This window comes from Bison bison, unplaced genomic scaffold (assembly GCF_000754665.1).
Source record: "Bison bison bison isolate TAMUID 2011002044 unplaced genomic scaffold, Bison_UMD1.0 scf7180017864371, whole genome shotgun sequence".
In the NCBI taxonomy this organism is placed as follows: domain Eukaryota; kingdom Metazoa; phylum Chordata; class Mammalia; order Artiodactyla; family Bovidae; genus Bison; species Bison bison.
Genome location: NW_011494943.1, coordinates 881,818 through 904,615, shown reverse-complemented (window position 1 = coordinate 904,615; position 22,798 = coordinate 881,818). Strand labels below are relative to the sequence as shown.

The following is a 22,798-nucleotide window of genomic DNA, read 5'->3' as shown; positions in this document are numbered from 1 at the left end:
ACTCTGTGCGACCCCAGAGACGGCAGCCAACCAGGCTCCTCCGTCCCTGGGATTCTCCAGGCAAGAACACTGGAGTGGGTTGCCATTTCTTTCTCCAATCCATGAAAGTGAAAAGTGAAAGTGAAGTCACTCAGTCGTGTCCGACTCCCAGCGACCCCATGGACTGCAGCCTACCAGGCTCCTCCATCCATGGGATTTTCCAGACAAGAGTAATGGAGTGGGGTGCCATTTCCTTCTCCAATTCTGATCTTCAGCTCAGTTCATGTCCGACTCTTTGCGACCCCATGAATCGCAGCACGCCAGGCCTCCCTGTCTATCACCAACTCCCAGAGTTCACCCAAATTCTTGTCCATCAAGTCAGTGATGCCATCCAGCCATCTCATCCTCTGTCATCCCTTTCACCTCCTGTCCCCAAATCCCTCCCAGCATCAGAGTCTTTTCCAATGAGTCAGCTTTTCACATAAGGTGGCCAAAGTACTGGAATTTCAGCTTTAGCATCAGTTCTTCCAAAGAACACCCAGGACTGATCTCCTTTAGAATGGATTGGTTGGATCTCCTTGCAGTCCAAGGGACTCTCAAGAGTCTTCTCCAACACCACAGTTCAAAACCATCAATTCTTCGGTGCTCAGCTTTCTTCACAGTCCAACTCTCACATCCATACATGACCACTGGAAAAACCATAGCCTTGACTAGATGGACCCTTGTTGGCAAAGTAATGTCTCTGCTTTTCAATATGCTATCTAGGTTGGTCATAACTTTCCTTCCAAGGAGTAAGCTTTTAATTTCATGGCTGCAATCACCATCTGCAGTGATTTTGGAGCCCCCAAAAATAAAGTCTGACACCGTTTCCACTGTTTTTCCATCTATTTGCCATGAAGTGATGGGGCCAGATGCCATGATCTTTGTTTTCTGAATGTTGAGCTTTAAGCCAACTTTTTCACTCTCCTCTTTCACTTTCATCAAGAGGCTTTTTAGTTCCTCTTCACTTTCTGCCATAAGGGTGGTGTCATCTGCATATCTGAGGTTCTTGATATTTCTCCCGGCAATCCTGATTCCAGCTTGTGCTTCTTCCAGCCCAGCGTTTCTCATGATGTACTCTGCATAGAAGTTAAATAAACAGGGTGACAATATACAGCCTTGACGTACTCCTTTTCCTTTAGGAACCAGTCTATTGTTTCATGTCCAGTTCTAACTGTTGCTTCCTGACCTGCATATAGGTTTCTCAAGAGGCAGGTCAGGTGGTCTGGTATTCCCATCTCTTGAAGAATTTTCCACAGGTTATTGTGATCCACAGTCAAAGGCTTTGGCATAGTCAATAAAGCAGAAATAGATGTTTTTCTGGAACTCTCTGATCTTACTCTTATTTAAATTTTTAGATTTCCTTCTGCTGTATTTATTGTACTGTTTCTAATTGTATCTATTACACTTTTATTTTGATTATTATTTTTCATATCCAGTAGTATCATTTGGAAATATTCTAAAATGGTCACATGTTACAACCAAGGCTAGAAGAACTCCCTGGTGAACCAGCAGTTAGGACTCCGCCTCCCAGAGCGAGGGCCCGAGTTTGGTTCCTGGTCAGGGAAATAGACCCTACATGCTGTAACTAAGGCTCCTGCAATCTAAAGGTTTGGCAGAGCCAAATATATAAAGTTTTAGAAGTTTTGTTATGGGACATTTCAAACATACACAAAAGGAGGAGGACTCGTATAATAAACCCACTATATTCTTCACCCCAATTCCTCATCTAGCTGGTTCCTAAACTGTCCAGCACTCTACCTGCTGAAGCCCCAGCAGCATCCCCTCCTCCAGAGATGACGGCGGGACAGGCCCCAGGCTCTGGAAGATCCACGTGGAACTGTCTGCTGCTTAGGTTCCTTCCAGGCCGACTCAGGGTTCTGTTTTCTTGACCCGGCTGCTCAGGGTCAGCCCACCACTCGCCTGGCCCAACCCCAGGCTGTCACCGCTCTCCCCTCCTCCCTGCTGGTCACGCTGTGCGTCTGTGGGAGGGGACGGAGGTCCACATAGTGCTCGACCTGCTGTCTTCAAGCAAACGCCCACCAGCTTCCTGAACTGAGAACCTCCTTGTGTATACAGGTCTCCTGATGATTGTTCTTGTATGTTACAACTGTCTATTGGGCACTTACCACATAACTTAGTTTATGTATATTAATGTATTTAATATTCCCAGCAACATAGATACACTTTACTCCTGCTGTTACCCTGCCTGACGGATGAGGACATTGAACAGCGTATGAGCTGGCACGGTACTCAAGCTACAAGGGAACTGGAATGGGAGCCCGAGACCTACAGCCCAGCTCCGCATCACTGTGGATACTGTGTCCCATTCCTTCCGCCCTCTGAAACGGGCCCTTCAGCTAGTCTGGGGTCTCCAAGACACGCCTAGGTAACAGACTCTGGCTCAGACTCCACAGCTTTAAATTCAAGGAGGCACTCTGGACAAGCCAGCTGACCAAGGGGGCTGACTGGCCAGGGACCCTGCTCATGCTGAGGATTCAGGGTCTACACGCCATGAGGTCAAATCACGTATCAGGAACAAGGAGGACGAGGTGCACCTACCTCAGACATGAGGCCCCGGGTCCAGGTGCCCCTCAGCCCACCTTCCCCAGGCTTCCGTATTTCAGGAAGGCAGCTGAGCCTCTCAAGGGCGGAAGACCCACCTCTGCAAGCAGAGACTCAGCGAGGGGCTCTGGGGCCCTCCATCATCCCTAGGAAGACACGCCTGGTCACCTGCTGTGTACTCTGGTGGTGCCCCTCTGAATCCTCAGGAAAGGGACTCGGGTCCCCCACGGGCATCTGTGTCTGCTCCCTCACAAAACAGAGCGACTAAGAAAGTCTGCCTTCTGCTGGCCACACTGCTCCACCTCCCGATCTGACTGTCTTCAAACGGGCATTACAGCCACACTCTCCACCTCCCGATCTGACTGTCTTCACAGAAGGATTACAGCCACACTGCTCCACCTCCCGATCTGACTGTCTTCCCACAGGCATTACACATTTCTAGAAAAACAATCACCTCTTCAGTCAGAAAGACTGAAACAAATAAATAAAACAGAAAGTAAAAAAGTAAAGAAATTATCTCTAGGGTGAAAGTCAGTGGAGAAAAAAACAAAAAAACAAGAAGAAAGTTTTATAAATGTTTGCAGGGGTAAAAAAAAAAAAAAAAAGAAGTGATAACAATCGACGCCAAGGGAAATCCTGTGGCCACTGAAGAGGCCACACACTGCCACGTGTGAGCCTGTGTCGGGAAGGAAGGTGAGGGGTTTTTGCTCCACAGCACACTTGCCGTGCACTGCACACTCTGGAAGCAGGGAAGCATGAGGACAGGGAGGTGAAGAGGACAGTTCATAAGGACATGGCAAGGAGAAGCAGACGTACCGTGGACCGCGTCTGTGCCACGTATTCACCCTCCATTTTGTTCAGCCGCACGTTGGTGTCCTCGAGCAATTCTTGAATATTTTCAGTGTGTCGCTTTTGAAGTTCAAACTTTTCCTTTTCCATTTCTGCTACAGCGTTGTGGAGCTACAGAGGGGAAGAATGGACTCTTTCACTACTATTACAGAATGGACTATTTTGTAATTCAGAAAAAAGGTTTTCCTGTATTTCTCTATTTATTTATATGGTGACCTGAACAACAAAAGATATAAAATATTTGAAGTAAAGATTCATGTAAAGAGCATGATTAAGAAACAATTTTTTGTTTACTTTCCTCAATTGAAAATTTTATTGGATAAACAAATATTAAAGGGAATTATCCACCTCTGGCAGAAATAGTAAATAAATCGGGTAACAGAGTGCGTCAGGCGAACAGCACCAGGGCAGCCTGACACCAGGAAACAAAGGTGTTTACAATATTGTTATCAATTAGGATTGCGATCTCACAGTATTTTCATCTTATTTGCATGAAATCTTGCACAAGAGTAACGTTCAAAATGGTTTATCCTTCACCCTGACTCCCACTAAGAAACTATTTATCTGCTCCGTAAACTACACTAAGCAGACACAAAGGTGGCCGGTGTACACCAAGGCGAGCTCTCGGGAGGCTGCACACCCCACGTCTCTGTGCACACTGGCCGCCTTGATGAGGCCTGTGAACACATGCTGAAGTGGGCGAGACGCTGGAACATGGACGCAGCAAGGGAAGGAAGCCACTTCTCAATGAGCAGCCTCTCAGGGAGTGGAAAACCCAGGCGGCAAGCCTCGTGGGCACTGTCCACCAGTCTTCACAGGCGGGGAATGCGGACTCCAGTTCCTGCCATCCACCTGCCCTCGCGGGTGGGGATGCGGAATCTAGTTCCTGTCCTCTGCACCCAGCCCAGGCTCACAGATCTGAAGCCTAATTGAGCTCAGAATTACTAGGAATAGTTACTCCAGTGTCTGGCATTTATATTTAATCAAGTTAAAATAAGTTATAATTTATATAGTTTTACAGATACTTTTGAGTGTTTTCCAATAACTGCTGGCCTGGTTTTAGGAGGACAGTGTCTTGAGTGAAGTGTTAAATAATGAAATGTGTGCTTGCAGCAGCCAGAGAAAAGACATGCCAACTTTACAGAAAAGGTAAAAGCACATACATGGACACGACCCTGGAAGAGCGCTCCGTCTGGCCTCTGGACAGGGGCCCTCCTCTCACGGCCCTGGAGCCATGGCCCCAGGACACAGCCACCCAGCTTCAGCTCCAACCACCCCGCAGGGCCCAGGAAAATGCTCGAACCCGACCCACTGGGAGATGGTCAGCAGGAAGAGTTCACCGAAGACCTTCACAGCCGACTTACTCAAAACAAGTAACGTGTTTCACTTCTTGTGAGTACATATTGTAATTTCAACCAATGGTGAAGAGCTCCTAAATGGAAGTACTGAGTGCCTGTGTGTGTGTTCAGTCCTGTCTGCCTCTCTGCAACCCCACGGACTGCAGCCTGCAGGCTCCTCTGTCCATGGGATTCTCCAGGCAAGAACCCTGGAGGGGGCTGCCATGCCCTCCTCCAGGAGATCTTCCCAGCCCAGGGATCGAACCCACATCTCCTGCATTGCAGGCAGCTTCTTCATCGCTGAGCCACAGGGAAGCCCAAAAGTAGTTACTATGTGTGACTACGTAAGACTTCTATGAAACATTATAAGTATTTTTTACATTACTCGTGGCTCTGCTAAATTTAATGAAAATGTTTTTCTTAATTAAATGCTCCTCCAAGAATAATCCATCCACAACTGATTTTGTATACTCCAAAAACAAGTCCATACTACAACTGCTGTGTCATCTGAGACTTCAGAAAAGAACGATCCAGGGGCTTACATCCAAAATTTGAACAATTTAACTCCCCCAAATTATCCTGCTATTATATCCCTATGAATTCTGCTTACAGTCTATTAGCTCTGACAAAAATTCAGAGCCTTAATTAAATCCAAGAATTGTTACAAGTAACTTTTCTAAATGAAAACTAGCTTATAAACCAGTAAGCTCCCAGAAAAGAGTACACCAAAGCGCGACAGCTATTTCTAGACAGCCCAGAACAGTTACTCTTATTCTTTCACACTCCTCTTTATGTTTCGTGAACACCCACTCTTTTATAATTACGTAGGTTATGTGAAAGTAAACTCCTTTATATTTTTCCGTCACTATTTTATGTTTTGTAGCTTACCTTTTTCTCCCAGTCATTATTCAGAGATTCTGTACTCTGCTCGCATATCTTTTTTAACTCTGCAATCTGGTTGTCTTTGGTCTCTCTGATAACCTGACCTTCACGGACGAGGGTCTGAACTGTCAAAAATGATGAAAACGTAATTAAACCCATTCTAGCTGCCACGTAAGAGTCCAGTGACAGAAAGCAGAGTGCACCAGTTAACAGACCATCCCATCTCCTGCCGGCCTCCTCTGCTCTCCCCTAAAACCTCTCTTCCTCCCTCCTCTTTTCCATGTCCACCTGCGCAGCCACGGTGGAACCCTCGCCGCTCACCCGCAGACAACGCGCACGGCGTGCCGGCCTCTGCAGCTCTCCTGCGGGGTGCCCGCCGCTGCTCTGCAGAGGCCCTTTCCCCGTGCAGATGCTGTGCCACGACCCCCAGACTGTAACTCCCAGTTCCCCTCCCACAAGACAGAGACCCAAAGCCTCTGGCACGGGAAACAGCTCCTCAGATCTGACTACCTTCTGGCCGTATCTTCAGCCACGTCCATGTGTTTAAACTCATAAACACACCAACCTATCTGTAAATCCACGTCCTTTCATTCTCTTGCCCAGATGCGCCCACCTATCCACCTGGAGTGCCCTCCTCCCCTGCTGAAATACTATGCTCAAATCAGTCTCAGGTCAAGTCACACCTCCTTTAGGAACCAACCAGTCTCCTACTCTTGCAGGGGCAGAATTGCACTCCTCTCTAGGCCCAGGGAACCTCCTAGATTTCTACATAAGTCCCCTATTACAGTGCATGCTATAACAGTTTATTTGCTTCTTCACTGAGGAGAAAGATATTTCAACTTTTAACTATAGAGCAAAAGACTGGCACTCAGGCAAGTACCCCAAAGGCGGTGTGCTAAGCCCACAGACAAGGGAACCTACCACTCCAAGCTGCCGCCGCTCCTGCGTGTATTAAGCTACTGGGACTGAAGCAAAACATGCTCTAAATTACATAAAACATATCCCTCATAAAGCATTCAAATTTCTATCTTCTTTTTAAAGTGATTTAAACTGTCATTGATTCCAGTGAAAACTGTTCAACATATTCATGTCATCCGGATACAAAATAAATTCAGTTGTTTATTTGCTTGAAAGTAGTATTTTCTTAGCTTCCTTAATATGTTCTTATTCACTTACTGGAAGAGAGGAAAATTTTCATAAACATTTACATAAAATTTCTTTCACTTTTATATCTCAATGATGCAGCACTGGTGAGAAGGAGAAGAGTCCAAGTTAACCTGATATTGTTGTTCAGTCGCTCAGACGTGTCCAACTCTTTGTGACGCCATGGACCGCAGCACGCCAGGCTCCCCTGTCCTTCACTTTCTCCCGGAGCTTGCTCAAACTCATGTCCATTGAGTCAGTGATGCCATTCAGCCATCTCAACCTTGGCTGCATTCCCCTTCTGCCCTCAACCTTTTCCAGCCTCAGGGTCTTTTCCAGTGAGTCTGCTCTTCACATCAGGTGGCCAAATTATTGGAGCTTCAGCTCCAGTCCTTCCAATGAATTCCAATAAAAAAGGTTTTTTAAGTGTAAGTCACTCAGTTGTGTCTGACTCTTTGTGACCCCATGGAGTGTAGCCCTCGAGGCTCCTCTGTCCATGGAACTCTCCTGGCACTGGAGTGGGTAGCTGTTCCCTTCTCCAGGGGATCTTCCCAATCCAGGGATCGAACCCAGGTCTCCTGCATTGCAGGTGGATTCTTTACTGTCTAAGCCACCAGGATTCAGGGTTGATTTCCTTCAGGACTATTTGGTCTCCTTACAGTCCAGAAGACTCTTCTCCAGCACCACGGTTCAAAAGCATCAATTCTTTGGCGTTCAGCCTTCTTTATGGTGCAACTCTCACATCTGTACATGACTACTGGAAAAACCACAGCCTTGACTATAAGGACCTTTGTTGGCAAAATGATGTTTCTGCTTTTCAATACACTGTCTAGATTTATCATAGCTTTCTTTCCAAGGAGCAAGTGTCTTTTAATTTTGTGGCTGCAATCACCATCTGCAGTGATTTTGGAGCCCCCCAAAATAAAATCTGTCACTATTTCCACGTTTTCCCCTTCTATTTGCCATGGAGTGATGGGACCAGATGCCATGATCTTATAGTTTTTTGAATGTTAAGTTTTAAGCCAGCTTTCTCACTCTCTTCTCTCACCCTCATCAACAGACTCTTTAGTTCCTCTTTGCTTTCTGCCATCAGGGTGGTATCATCTGAATATCTGAGGTTGTTGATATTTCTTCCAGCAATCTTGATTCCAGCTTGTGAAGTCACTGAGCCCAGCGTTTCGCATGATGTACTCTGCATACAAGTTAAATAAGCAGGGGGACAATATATACCCTTGTCGTACTCCTTTCCCAATTTTGAACCAGCCCATTGTTTCCTGTCTGGTTCTAACTGTTGCTTCTTAACCACCATACAGGTTTCTAGGGAGACAGGAAAGGTGGTCTGGCACCCCCATCTCTTTAAGATTCCCACAGTTTGTTGTGATCTGCACAGAGGCTTTAGCGTAGTCAGTGAAGCAGAAGTAGACGTTTTTTCTGGAATTTCCTTGCTTTTTCTGTGACCTAATGGATGTTGGCAATTCGATCTCTGGTTCCTCTGCCTTTTTTCAACCCAGCTTGTACATCTAGAAGTTCTTGGTTTACGTACTACTGAAGCCTAGCTTGACGGATTTTGAACACAGCCTTGCTAGCACGTGAAATGAGCGCCAACTGTATGGCAGTTTGAACATTCTTTGAGTGTTTAAAGTGCCTGGTTTGAATCAGAGTAAAAACAAAAACCTAGAAATAGATTTTAAATATGTGTAGCCACTGATGTTTGGAGTGGTTCCATGACAAGACTCTCCACTTTCTTCTTACTCTTCACTGACATCGGATCATTCACAAATCCAGCAGAGTTTCTTTTTCAGGTTCATTTTCCCCACTCCCACTGCTATTACTGAGATATTCTGGGTCCTCATCATCTTACACATGACATTATGGAGGCACAGCGGCCTTGAGTTGAGGAGACTTTATATACATTACATCTCCAATTGCACCGCTTTATGAGTAAGAGGCATGCAACTGGGCCATAGCAGATGCTAAAGGGCAGGTTTCCTAAGAAGGAAGATCTCTCCCCTCCTCTCCTCTCTCTCTCCCCTTTCTCCTCTCTCCCTCCCTCCCTCTCCTCTCTCTCCCCCTCCCTCTCTCTCTCCCCCTCCCTCTCTCCTTCTCCCTCCTCTGCTCCATTCTGCCTCTATTATAACAGACTGGGAATCAGCTTCACCATATTACCAGGCTGTTCCACCGAAAACATGCAGCCCTAAAACTCACCTCTCAAAAAACATTCCCTGACTCTCCAGCAGCTACAGGATAAACTTAAAATTTCTAAATCTGAAATTCAAGGTCATGCTTATATGACGCCAAGTCACCTATCTTAGTCTTTGTCAGTCTCTCTCTTAACATGAGGATCTCCACTCTAGACAAATGTTTTGCATCATCCTTCCCACAGTTTACGAACATCAGCATTCCCACCCCAGTGCCTGGAACTCTCCTCTGCAACTAACTAAATCTTACAAAACTTTTAAAGTTCTTTCCCCCTCCCCAAATATTTCCAACACTCTCCTTAAGACTGTCCACTACATTTCAATGCTTTGACCTACAGTCATAATCAACTTAACACTGGATTTCCTGTTTTCTTTTCCTTCATAATGAAGTATAAATGAGGAATACTTTTTAAATGTTCCATCCATCACAATATAGCATATATTATAAAGCATAAAGTAGACATTTAATGGAATGAATTTTTATTAGACCAAGATGAATAATTACTCTAGACTCTTGTGAAAGCCAGTAAGTTCTATTCTAAGACTGACCTATGGTCATTCCAGTCCAATGACGAGAGAGAGGATTAAGAAAGAGTAACAGTTACAGACTCTTCTAAACCTTTAATCAAACCAACCACCATTGCTACCAAACACACACACACACACACACACACACACAGGTTTTTCTTAAGTCATACAGAAGTTCACATCAGCACATCAACAAAGGAAACCCATACAAACCTTCCTATCTCATACTACAGTCAGAAATAAAACTGTCCTTTATAGAAGCACTAAAGTAGAAATGTTATTAAAGGATTTATGTAACAATATACAACATCACCTTTCTTCTCAAGTTTTCTAATCGTCTCTTCAGTTTCATTTTGTTTCTTTTTGTATAAAGTTTTCATTTCTTCTATTTCATTATTCTTTCTTTCTAAAATCTGCAAACGAATTTAAAATATTTTAGTACACTATATCATTTTATGTATGGAACACATAATTTTTAAAAAAGAGCACAATATTCTTTTAAGTCTATCTCAGCTAATCCTGATTAGCTGATTTTGTTATATATAACAAAAGCGATGTTATATATAACAACCCGCCAAAATCATATTTCAATGCATTGACAAAACATTAAATACACTATAATAATTGATTACTGAAAGAAATATGCTGTTTTGAATTTTCATGTACTAATCCTTAAGGGGATTGTAAATACTAGATTAGCTGATTCTCTAAAATATGACTCACAGATGACGCTGTCACCAGGCCGCAGAGAGAAGCAGCGGAAGCCTGAGCCACTGACACAGTGCAGTCCCCTCCCAGCACTGGGCAGGTGCCTGCAGACAAGTACAGCCTGAACCCCCACAGGGTCCTTCTGCCACTTCCACACACAATAGCAAGCACGCCCAGACACACGGGAACGTTGGGTGCAACAGACTTCTTTTACATTCAGTTCTGCTCTTGGGAATCAAAAAAGTCAGCTCAAAGTATGTCCAAAATTGTATGAGTATTTTACGTCATTAATTTATACTCTCAGAAGTTTTTAAATGGATCATTAAATACTTTAAAAAATATCCAATACTTTAAAAAAAATTGGAGAAAAACCAAGTATAGGAAAGTCCCCAAGCAGGGTAAAGAAATGTCTAACCAAGGGGGAAAGGAAAACCAAAGTGAAGCAGAAGTATGGATATCCACTTTTCTTATGGTTGCGGTATATTCCTATACACGCAAATTCAATTTTTGAAAACAGGTTATCAGCATGTCTAACCAAGTTTTTCTTGTATTACCAGCATCTTACTTTACCTTTCATTGCTTTGGTCCCACCTCTAAGAACAACTGATAAATAAGTAAAGGAGCCAGTCTGAGCTCCATGTCCATAAAGAAGCAGAACAGGAAAAGAATGTGTGCAAAGAGATAACCACTTTCAATGTTATTCCTCCCCAATTCCTAACACGTAGAAAATGCCATACGTGCAACCAACTGATGAATATACTTTCCAAACCTGGCACGAGGTCAGCGAGTTCACTTATATTTTACCTGGCGTTTCAAACTAGTTGTGCTGCTTTCTTTTTTCATGAAGAATTTATTTTAAAAGAGAAATTCCTGGAAAGGATTCTACTATTAAATGTTTTTCTTAGAACAGAGCTTTGCAACGGACATACCAAAAAGCCTATTTCAAACTCTATTACCATGATTTTTCCAAATATATTTCTATATTTATTTATATTACATATCAATATTTTAAAATTTCAATTTAGACGTGTATTATGCTCTATTGAAATTACAGAATTATATTACTGAATCTCTAACATATTTATGACAGAAAACTGCTTTGATCTAACCGTTTATACTTAGGTAAAATTCTAGTAAGAACATAAAGTAATATTTGCCTTTAAAGTCTGAAAGGAAAAGAGGAAAGTCAAGAAAAAGGATTCAATAGTTTTTCTCTAATTTTCAATCAGTGGTTTCCCTCTTGTTGCTTTGCAAGAAGGTGAGCCCAGTACACGCCTGACTAAACACGACTACATTTCCAGCTTTTAGGAACGCAGGGTAGGGCAGGAAGAAAGCAGGTTACGAGATGCTCTGGCCTCCACTCCCTCCCTCCAGCTCTGGCACTTCACTCTGGGGAGCAGCATCCCCCAGGCTCAGTTTTGAAACAGACAATGCCAAGTTTCTATCTGGATCAATTCTCGTGAGTTTCAAATTAATATATTAAAATTATACTTCTATATCACTACATTTTTAAAAGCAGTACTAAAAATAGTTACACAATTATAAGGTATAATAACTATAGATTGATGACTTTTGCTGTGCCCATTAAGAAGAAAAAGTATACTTTAAAGTACAAATTGAAATACTGGAAGGCATACATCCCAACGAGCCACTGAAAGAAAGCCAACACTGGCCTCACAGTGCGTGCAGTCTACACCAAAGAGAACTAAGTTCATGATTTCTTTTTAAATTAGAAAGGAAACTGCAATTGCCAGAAGACTGAAAGGATATTAGACCAAAACAAACTCTAGTATTTACAGCTGATGTTTCATTTCAACTGTAATGAAAAGCAGTGACAGAAGGTAAAGGGCTGTAAGAAGAAATAAAGAACTTGAAGATCATGTAAACTATAAGGTCTCACATAAATACATTTGTTTAGCAAATGAAGTTTAAAGATCAGCTTTGCTAGGATACTAATTTAGCAAGTCCCATTTATATGTTAGACTCTCATAAGCATATAAATATAATAAGTGGATGGATGGTCATGAGACCTAGAATATTTCAAATACTCAATCCTAAAAAAATAATAAACGTACACACCCTACCTTCTGAACATCAGCGTCGTGTTTCTGCTGCAATTTAAGTTTCTCTTCGTGATATTTAGCTTCCATCAGCTTTGTTTTCATGTCCAACTTCAAGGAAAATATTTTAAAGATGTTATTAATTTACTTTTCCATTTTTCAAAAGTACACAATTAAATGAAAATAAACTCCTGTATGAAAGAGATCACCTTACAGTCACGAGTCCAGCAATCACACTGCACACACTCATACACTGGGTATACTCTGTGCTCACCTCCAAGTTGATTAAAAGTCTTCTGAACAAACATCACTCTACAGGCTAAGGAACAGATACTCAGATACTCAGCCCACGCCACTGCCCTGAAAGGGTCACTGTGAAGTGATATTTTGCCAAATCCACTTGGTATTGTGTGGCACAGGCCAGGAGGGTCCCCGACATCTGTTCCTCTCTTCTTCCCTTGGGGCCCCACTAACGCCACCACCTGGGCTGGGTGGGGGGCTGATGGGGCAGACGGGACGCAGGCAACTGCGGCGGACATGTTTTCTCAGAAGTGGCTTTCCCTCCACCCTCTTTCTTTCTGCAGGATGAGTAACCAAGACCTCAGGTGCAGAGACTGAAGCTGTGAGCTGAGGACGGACAGGCTGCCCACCAGCCGGGTCCCCCACGACATGGCAGAGCAGCACACTGCCCATGCGCCCCACACTGCTGTAGGAATGCTAAGTGGACTCTCTTCTCTAAACTGCTACACCCTCAGCAATATATAACTTTTTATTATGAATGTTTGTATTATGAAAACAAAAATACGTATTTTCTACACCTTGTCTTTCTCTCTGAACAATATCTCATGGAAATCCCTCTAAAAACATTTGCTCTAGTTCTTATTCATTTTTTAAATAGTTACCAACTATTCCTTCATGAGCAGAAAATAAAATCCGTTCAACTACACTCGTAATGCGTAGTCACTTTCTTTTCAGTCTCCACTACAAACAGCATGGCCAAGCATTCTCCTGCATGCACCCAGCACACTTGGATTTTGCTTTCTACAGGGTGGGTTCTCAAAAGACGTGGCAACGAATCAGATTATCTAGATATATTGTGCCCTCTATTAAAGGCAAATTCACACTTTTGCGGGAAGGACAGACATCTCACTACGATCCTCATGTGCATTTCCCTGAAAACCACTGCCTGTCGGCCCCTCGTCACACGCTTCGGTCAGTTCAGTTCCGTCCCTCTGTCGTGTCCAACTCTTTGCGACCCCATGGACTGCAGCACGCCAGGCCTCCCTGTCCATCACCAACTCTTGGAGCTCGCTCAAACTCATGTCCATTGAGTAGGTGATGCCATCCAACCATCTCATCCACCATCTTCCCCTTTTCCTCCTGCCTTCAATCTTTCCCAGCATCAGGGTCTTTTCCAATGAGTCAGTTCTTTGCATCCGACGGCCAAAGTACTGAAGTTCCAGCTTCAGCATCAGTCCTTCCAATGAACATTCAGGATATAAATATGTCACACGTTTGGGGCCTTCTGAATCCGGTCTTCTATGAAGGCCCTTTCACAATTTCATCCACATTCCTGTCTGTGGTCAGTAAAGCCTGGCATGCAGTTTTATTTATTCTGAATTAGTTTAAGGCGTGTATATACATTCACAGCCCGTCTCTAATATTTTCCCCAAATTGATTGTTTTTCAATTGATTTTCTTATATATATATATTTACCTTACAGATTCTTTATGTCACTTGAGTCAAATATTTCTATCATTTCTTTTATTCATTCTGAGTTTGGAAAGGTTTTTGGGTAAGAAAGACCTGATGTAAAAATTTTTGTTGTTTTGAAACTTTTTGTCTGGGTGTTTATAGGTTAGGTTTTAGGTACATCCAGAATTTTTGTTTTTTTATTATTGTTTTATTATTATTGTTTATTATTATTGTTGTTTTTAGAGGAAAGGACCCAATTTTATTTTCTTTCAAGTAACTGAAAGGTTGTACCAGCATCATTCATTAAATAAGTCTTTTCTCAACATATTGACAATGAACTTTGTCACTGTTTTTATTTTTAAGGGGATTTAATTTTTTTCTTGAAATGTTCTTGGTTCTAACTGTGTTGTGTTTGCCTCATAAAAGCAGTTGCAAAGAGTATCCCCCTCTATTATCTCAGAGAATCTGTGTAATATGTAATACTGGAACACAGTTCTTCCTTAAATGTTTCCTTACATAAATAGGTAGTTGTAAAGTAGGGTATGTTAATCCCCTTTTTGATAACTGCAGATATTCTTTTTAAGTAAATCAACGCTCACAAGTGCTAGGCTTTCTAAGTTACGTGGACTTGGTAAGTGGACTCCAGCTCTTCGCTGTCACAGCAGGTCTGTTGGTCTGTCCTGAACTTGGAATGGCTCTGCTACCCATGTCTGATGCTATAACACCATGCATTACTCATTTGGAAAACATCAGTTCAATGAGTTGCAGAGGTTTCCAAATATTGAAAATTTCATTACATAATATCAAAACCTCACACTGGTTTTAATATTATCACCAATCTCATCGGAAAAGTCTTAGTATTGGAAAGTTCTCAAGCTCACAGTGACTGATACAGGGTTGCCAAAATTCTAATTTGTATTAAAAGGTCAAATTCTATCATCAGTGTGAATATGGTCAGTTGTTTTGCTTAAAGTGACAGGCTCGATTTGTTCACTTTCCAGAAACTGTCTCCCAATAACCGAGTCTGAATAACCATATTTTGTCCGTCAGTCATTACATCAGGTGAGAATGACATCCCACGAGCAGGAGCTATCACAGTTCATCACTGAGGAAGCCATGGGCTTTCCTTCTGGCACCCCGACACACGCCTGGATACGCACCCTCAGCCCTCTAGACAGTTCTGCTTTGTCACTCAGCTAGCAGAAGATGTGTATCTGAGTTACAAGATTTAGTAAAATTAATAATTTTCTACTTGCTCCACTGCGAACATCCTTAAATAAGATTAGTAATTTTCCCCTGGGAGCATGTGGCAATGCAGAATACGCCGACTGGTACAATCTGGTGCCGCTGCCTTGACGTGGGTCGGGATATAGTTTTACCCAACGCTCTGTGCGCAAAGTCAGTGCAAATGTAAGTACAGTAGAACAATTATTTTTAATTATTGCAAAAATAATTTTGACCTCATAGACCTCATGGATCTTAGGGATCACAGGGTTCATGGCCCACGCTCTGAGAACCACTGCCCTGAAGAAACTCTTGTACATATGTGTCAGGAGACACGCACAAGGTTGTTCACAGGGCTACTGTTTGTAAAAGTCAAAAATTAGAACAGATTCATCAACACAATGGCAACAAGGTGTGGCAGATTCATTTAATAGAAAGTACTGCAAATGAAGCCAACTGCAGCTGAGTGCCTAACAACCAGGAGTGTTACCCACATGCTACTGAGCAGAAAAGTTTAGTTGTATTTAAATGAAGTTCAAAATCCACTGAACAAAAGTATTTTCATTCTTAAGAAGGCAGGCATTGGTAGCAAAGTCAACTTAAAAACCAAAGGCGGGAAACGATGAGAGACGTCAGGATGGTGGTTATTGTTGGGGAGGTGGACGAGAGCAGGACTGAGAAGGTGGACGGCAGGCGGCTGGCGTCTTGGTCAGGATCTAACCCTTGCCTGCATGTGGTCCACGATGGTTTTCCTTTGAATAATTATTACATTTTGTAAGACTGAGAGTCTCTGAATGCTCTATTCATAAGAAATGCTTTAAAGTATAAATTCTCTCATTTATTACATCAATGACTGTAGATTTTGTCATTTGGATTTATTTAAATTCTACATTTTACTAGGAGATTTGCAAAAGGAAAAAATGCCTAATTGGCATTACGTGTAAGAAAGAAGCAAGGCAGCCTTTTAGGCAATGGGTGGGAACAGTCACTGTGGGTGGAGGTAAAGTTCAAAGGAAATACTCTATTTTATTTCACAAAAAGGGCAATTTCTACCATCTGTTCTCTGAAAACTGATCTCCTCTCGTTGTGTTGTATTCTCTTCTTTCATTTTCAGTGACAACGGTTTTCCAAATGTCTTAATCTATATCAGAAACCTTTTTTAAGAATACTAAAAAAATAAAAAAAAGAAGCACACTGCTTGATGGTGCTCAAGGTCACACAGTCCTGTGATGTGGATATCACAGGAAACGTGTTAACAATTACAAAGGCAGACAAATCCAACCATGTTTGTGAATGACAGGCTAAGGTGAAAATAAGGGGTCACAGTCACCAGACATGTCTTCGCATAAAGCCAAACACGCTGAACAAAATTTCTAATCTTAAAATAATGTATATGTGTGTTTTTCCCAATCAAAAGAAAACTACTACAGTTCTTCAACTCTAATAAAATAATGTTGTGAATATTACTCATTTAACATCTAAGGTATTTTCTACAGAATTATAAACTTAAAATGGAAGTTGCATTTTATACAGTTTAATTTCCAAAGGCTGATTAAAGATTTCAGAACTCGCCAAAGCATCAACAGAATTAAATCATTTATTAAATGCAGACAAACTCTGTAATCTACAGAGGACTTCACGTCACTCAATTCTTTCCACACTTACTGCATTCTTTAACTTAAGCGCTCAACCTCCTAAGTTTTTATTTTGTAACATTAAGAACTGATTAATCTAGATTATCATCACTACTTAGAGTAAAACCCTGTGAAATGGACCTGAGATTAAAATACAAAGATGAGATTTTAAAAGAGACAAAAATGTGAATTAATTTTTTCATAATCTTGGAATAAGAAATCTTTTCTACACAATACAAAACCCTAAAGCCATAGAGAAAAGACTGATAGAGCCACCTACTGAAAAGAAACTTCTATACGTTTAAAAAGACAGAAATAAATCAAAAGACAAAGAAAAATACCTGTAAGATATATGACAGAGACCTGAGTTCCTTAATATACAAACTGCTGAGGAATCACGATGAAGACAAACAATTTAACAAAAATATAGAAAAAGGTTTAATAAAGGACAGTTCACAAAAGTGAAATTAAAAAGACAACAGACAAAAATATGCTCATTCTCACATAAAAAAGCAATGCAAATATTAAAACAAGATACTATTTTTTGTCTCACAGAAAATAAAAGTGTTTATACTTCAGTGTTGCTGACTGAATGGGGAGGCAGACATTCTCATACGCCGTCAGCGCAGGTGTAAACAGACCTGACCTATAACATTCACCCACTTAAAGTACGCAATTGGGTGTCTTTCAACACAGCAGAGAATTATGCAACATCACCCCAGTCTAAATTAGGACGTTTTCATTACTCCAAAAAGGAACACGCACGCCCGCTGGCCATCACTCTCCACTCTCACCAATGCCTACAGCCCAAGGCAGACATAACATCATTTTAAGGGCAATCTGTCAATATCAATAAAAAATTGAAATGTGCAATTAGATTTCACAGAACTTATGGTCTAAGAATAAACGTGCAGTACATACAACTGTACACAGGGATACTCTTGAAACACGGCTTGTTGTAGCAAAATATTCTTCACAACCTACAGCCCTCAGTAGGAATCTCCAGTAACAAAACATGGGCCATCAATAAAACAAAGTACAGTGCAACTACTTAAAAGGATTAAGCCGTGTTACTGATATAAAGATCATCAGAATTATGTTTGAATTTAAAAAGCAAAATGAAACAATATGTAGAGTATGATCTAGTATATTATTTGTATTTTTAAACTTTTAAAGAGAATACATATTAAATTTTTATCAATGATTACCTTGAAGAGTGATCAGGTGTTGTGAAAATAAATACTATTATTTAATTTTAAAATAAACAAAACTCAAACAAAACTATTTCTTATTTTTACAACATGACCCAGCAACAGCGGAAGCATTTTTGGATGAGAACACACACAAGACACCTCAGGGTTGTCCGACCTGGGTGTGCAAGGGTCTGCGGAATTTCAAAACGGAAAAGCCGCCACCCTCGGGCCCACAGTAAGCATCTGAGAAAAGGGACTTCGGCCAGTGGACCTTAGACCATCCTTCTCAAGGATGACTAAACGCATCACAGCGTAGCTATGCATTTAAGCATACAGAAAAGTCCAAGTTAGAAAACTATCTTTGGAAAACCAGCAAAAATAGTAAAGCAGTAGGATTGATAGTTTCTTGTTTTTAACTTTTTTTTCAAATGGACTTTTAAATTTATCCATCTATTCATGCACCATTCTAGAAAGAGTGTGAGGTAGTTACACAAATATGATGAGGTTAAGGTAGATGGACAGAAAGTTGACATGAACGTGTAACAGTCAGAGACTAGGAGGACAGCACACAGAGGGAAGTGTCACGGAAGAGCGCAGCGCCTGGTGACAGGCTCTGGACGCTCCGCCCCACGGAGGCCAGAACTGGGGCTCCGGGGCTCCTGTAGAGAGGCAACGAGGCAGCTCATCAGGCAGAGCCACGTTAGGTTCCGCAGAGGGACGCACACGTGACTCAGGGAAATCGACAAAGCCTGAATATCTTTCTACTAATGATTAATATTTCCTATTTCAAAAAGTAAAATATTAAAAAAAACTGTGTCCTAAAACAGAAAAAAGCTTTTAAAAATCCATGCTCTGTATTTAAAATATAATTAGTATCCTTATATTTACAAAGGCAGTCTAAACGGCCACTTTCCTCAGCATTCAAGTAGCTCCTAATTTCCTCTGCCTTTTTACATTCATTCTCATTTTTGCATATAATACATTCTTTACTTGTATCTTAAAATCACATACAATTTTCATAAGACTTCCAAGTATTAATTTTTATTTTAGAGGTTAAATTTTTTATGCTACTATATTTACAAAAATCCATCATTTCAATTTTACCCTGTCAGACATAGTTCATTACCCCATACAAATATTTGAATGCATATAAAGATAGAGATATGAGGATTTTTTTTTTCAGAATTACTTATATTAGTGAAAACTCAATCTCAATATCTAACAATAGGTATACGTCAAATTAACTGGGGATAATTCTATAATACAGACTATAATACAGCCATTAAAAATAAATGCTTGGACAGCAAGAAGGTCAAATCAGTGAATCCTAAAGGACATCAGCCCTGAATATTCACTGGAAGGACTGATGCTGAAGCTGAAATGCCAGTACTTTAGCCAACTGATGCCAACAGCCAAGTCATGGAAAAGATCCTGATGCTGGAAAGACTGAAGGCAAAAAGAGAAGCGGGTGAGGTGGTTGGACGGCATCACCGACTCAACTGACACGAACTTGAGCAAACTCCTGGAGAAAATGAGAGACAGAGAGGACGGGTGTGCTGCAGTCCACGGGGTCACAGAGAGTCAGACACCACTTAGCAGCTGAACAGCAGCAACCTCCTGGAGAAAGCCAGAGAGATAATTCACAGTATTGACTTGTAGCCAAGAATAGGCAGGAATGTGTTCTGATGTTACTAAATTTTACATGTACAGATGGATGTACCTCATGTTAAACACGTATGAGAAATAAAAGAATGGACATCAAAAATAAATAAAGAAATGCTTAGGAACAATGTTTAGTAGCATAAAATACTCAAGTTATACAAAAATACTTAGGTTATATCATCTCAATTGTCTAAAGAAAAATAACATGTATTCTGTAGAATATGTTAAAAAAAGAATCAAAGTCAACACAATGCTACTTCTTCATTTCTATATATTAATTTCACAGGTGATTTATTTCCTTCTTTACATATGGCTGTATTCTACAAAATTTCTCCCCCCTCTGGGCAATTAAAAACCTTTATTTTTCTTTATTTTATTATATTTTACAAAATTTATTTAATAAACACCCAAAATTATTTTATAATCACAGACACTTCTTTAAAAGAAACTTAAGTTCTCACACTGGAGCAACTCAGCCAGCATATACTCTTAAATATTTTAGGGGGAAAAAAAATGACCAAAGCTTTCACCCAAAATAGCCAGAAACAACTACGTAACTACACAGGGTTATTTTGGTCAAAGCGCACACCGGGTGCATTTTAAGATGCGCTGTCAGTCGATGTTTACATGCAAACTTCTCAGTGATCCCGCAAATATTTTTGCCAGTATACCAAAACAAAAACAAAAACATAAGGGCACAGAAAAAAAAAACCACACACATTTAGAAATGGATCTCTGGTGCAAAACAGGATACTTTTAAGTATCTTCTCTTTCAACACGTATGTGGCGAACACTGGTATGCTCAGCCCTAACCCAAAGTGTAACCATAAAGAATAAGAATACGGTGTCACAAAAGACCAGAAAAAATTTCAAAAAGACAGGAGGTAACTACTCTATGGTAAGCAGTCTGAACAGTAAAAGGGAAAATGGTTGGTAATGACTTGGAATGACGTGTAAAAACAACTGACAATTTCTTAAAAGGAAAGAAAAACTTTCAGAACAAGAATTTCAAAGAAGGTCCATCTGAAGGTAAGTACTGTCCTCAAAAAGTTTTCATGGAATGTAACATTTTTTATTTCAACAGGCTTTTTTAAAAGCACCAGCAGTGCACTAGGAAACAAAAGCCTGCATGCCCCGAATGGGAGCTCTAAGAGGACCTCTAAATTACTGAGGTCAGCAGCAGTCATTCCGGCAGGCTGAAATTTAAAGGAGTGGCGGAGGACTGGAAGGCTAGGATTGACATACATACACCATTGACACCATGCATAAAACCGGTAGCTAATGAGAACCTGCTGCACAGCACAGGGACCTCGGCTCAGTGCTCTGCGGTGACCTAAATGGGGAGGAAATCCAAAAAGGAGGGGAGATGTGTGTATGCATATCTGGGAGTCACTCTGCTGTACAGCAGAAACTAACACTCCCTCCAAAGCAGCTATGCTCCAATGTCAGTGAAAACAGAACGGAAGACCTGCCTTTACCTGCACCAGGATTCTACATTTGCACCCACAACAGCCTCTTCCTACCAGGCGTCCGTTACTCTAACTAAGACCTGAAAACTCGTGTTACACAAAACGTGAAATCTGCATGCATAGATTAGATGCGCCAGAAACACCGCGATCCTACCTCTTTCTCATGCATGCGGGAGAGTAACTGGTCATCGTGCAGACTGCTGGATTTTCTCAGGCTGAATTTCGGAGTCATCTGTTGAATGAGGAAGAGCCATTCAATACTTCTTCAGGCCTGGTGTGGCCAGAAGTAAACTCTAAACTGCCTGACGGTCATGCCAAAATAACAGAAACACTGGAGGAAAAAAGGGATGCATTCACTTCCAAGTGATAGGATTAACAAGACTACTACGCTTCATAATGTGGACTGGCATCACTTTCTGTAAACAACTAAACAATTATTTTATTTTAAGACATCTGCCACAGGGAAAGCTCAGGGCAATTCTCACCTACCAGAGTAACTGGGATGGGCTTCTGTCTCAGGTATCGAGGGTTTTCTATCTGAAATTTTAAAATAAAGACATTAATATTTGAGTCTTAATTAAACTATAATGAAAATGTCTTCCATATGTCTTAATATTTAGCATGTTTCTTAGAATACATACTGCATGATATATTTCTAGTGGCCCACTAACAAATAAAACGTCAAGCGTAACTGCCTTTGCATACACAAGCACCCTCGAGTGATCCTCTCACAGCCAAGGCCCGGGCCTCCCCCTACTCCTGCTCACCTCACACTTCACCCCCAGGTCCTGAAGGACTCTCATCACCCGGACACGGCAGGTGTCCCATGCCTCTCTACCTCTGCCCACCCGCCCCAGTCCCTGTAAGCACGCACCTAGCATCCTTCAAGTCTCAATTTTATCACTAAAGCCCCAAGCAGATTTGCAAATCTGAATGACATAAGCATATGAAAACATGCTTAAACTACTATGAAAATGTATGAAAAATGACTATGAAAAATGTAAAGTAATACCTCAAGAGATGGTATTTTACAGCCACCAGATAGGCATACATTAAAAATTTGACATACAGTTATAGAAAACATATTTATCGGTTACCGGGGGTATGGGGGAAAAGGATAAATTAGGAGACCGGAATTGACAGATACACACCACTATATATAAAATATGTTGCTCACTTGATAAAGAACCCGCCTGCAATGCAGGAGACCCAGGTTTGATTCCTGGATGGGAAAGATGTGCTGCACAAGGAAATGGCAACCCACTACAGTACTCTCACCTGGAGAATCCCATGGACAGTGGAGCCTGGCAGGCTACACAGACCATGGGGTCGCAAGAGTCAGACACGACTTAGCAGCTAAATCACATCAGATATATAAAATAGATAAATAATAATAACCTACGATATAGCACAGGGAATTCTCCTCAAGACTCTGTAATGACCAACATGGGAAAAGAATTTTAAAAAGAGTGGACATATGTGTACGTGTAATTGATTCACTTTGCTATACAGCAGAAAGTAATACAACACTGCAAACCAACTAGACTCCAAGAAAAAAAATTTCAAATAAATCAGTTAAGTCAGTTGCTCAGTCACGTCCAACTCTTTGTGACCCCATGGACTACAGCCTGTC

The 22,798-nt window shown here is 41.4% G+C and overlaps 1 protein-coding gene across 1 annotated transcript in view; it reads right to left on the bottom strand.

Moving 5' to 3' along the window:
- Positions 1-22,798, bottom strand: part of CEP112 (centrosomal protein 112kDa) — a 318,653-nt gene that overhangs the window by 257,269 nt on the left and 38,586 nt on the right. Inside the window, 6 exon segments of the mRNA XM_010856057.1 lie at positions 3,400-3,543; positions 5,658-5,776; positions 9,834-9,933; positions 12,313-12,399; positions 21,320-21,397; positions 21,655-21,702. Coding sequence (XP_010854359.1) covers positions 3,400-3,543; positions 5,658-5,776; positions 9,834-9,933; positions 12,313-12,399; positions 21,320-21,397; positions 21,655-21,702 — 576 coding nt within the window.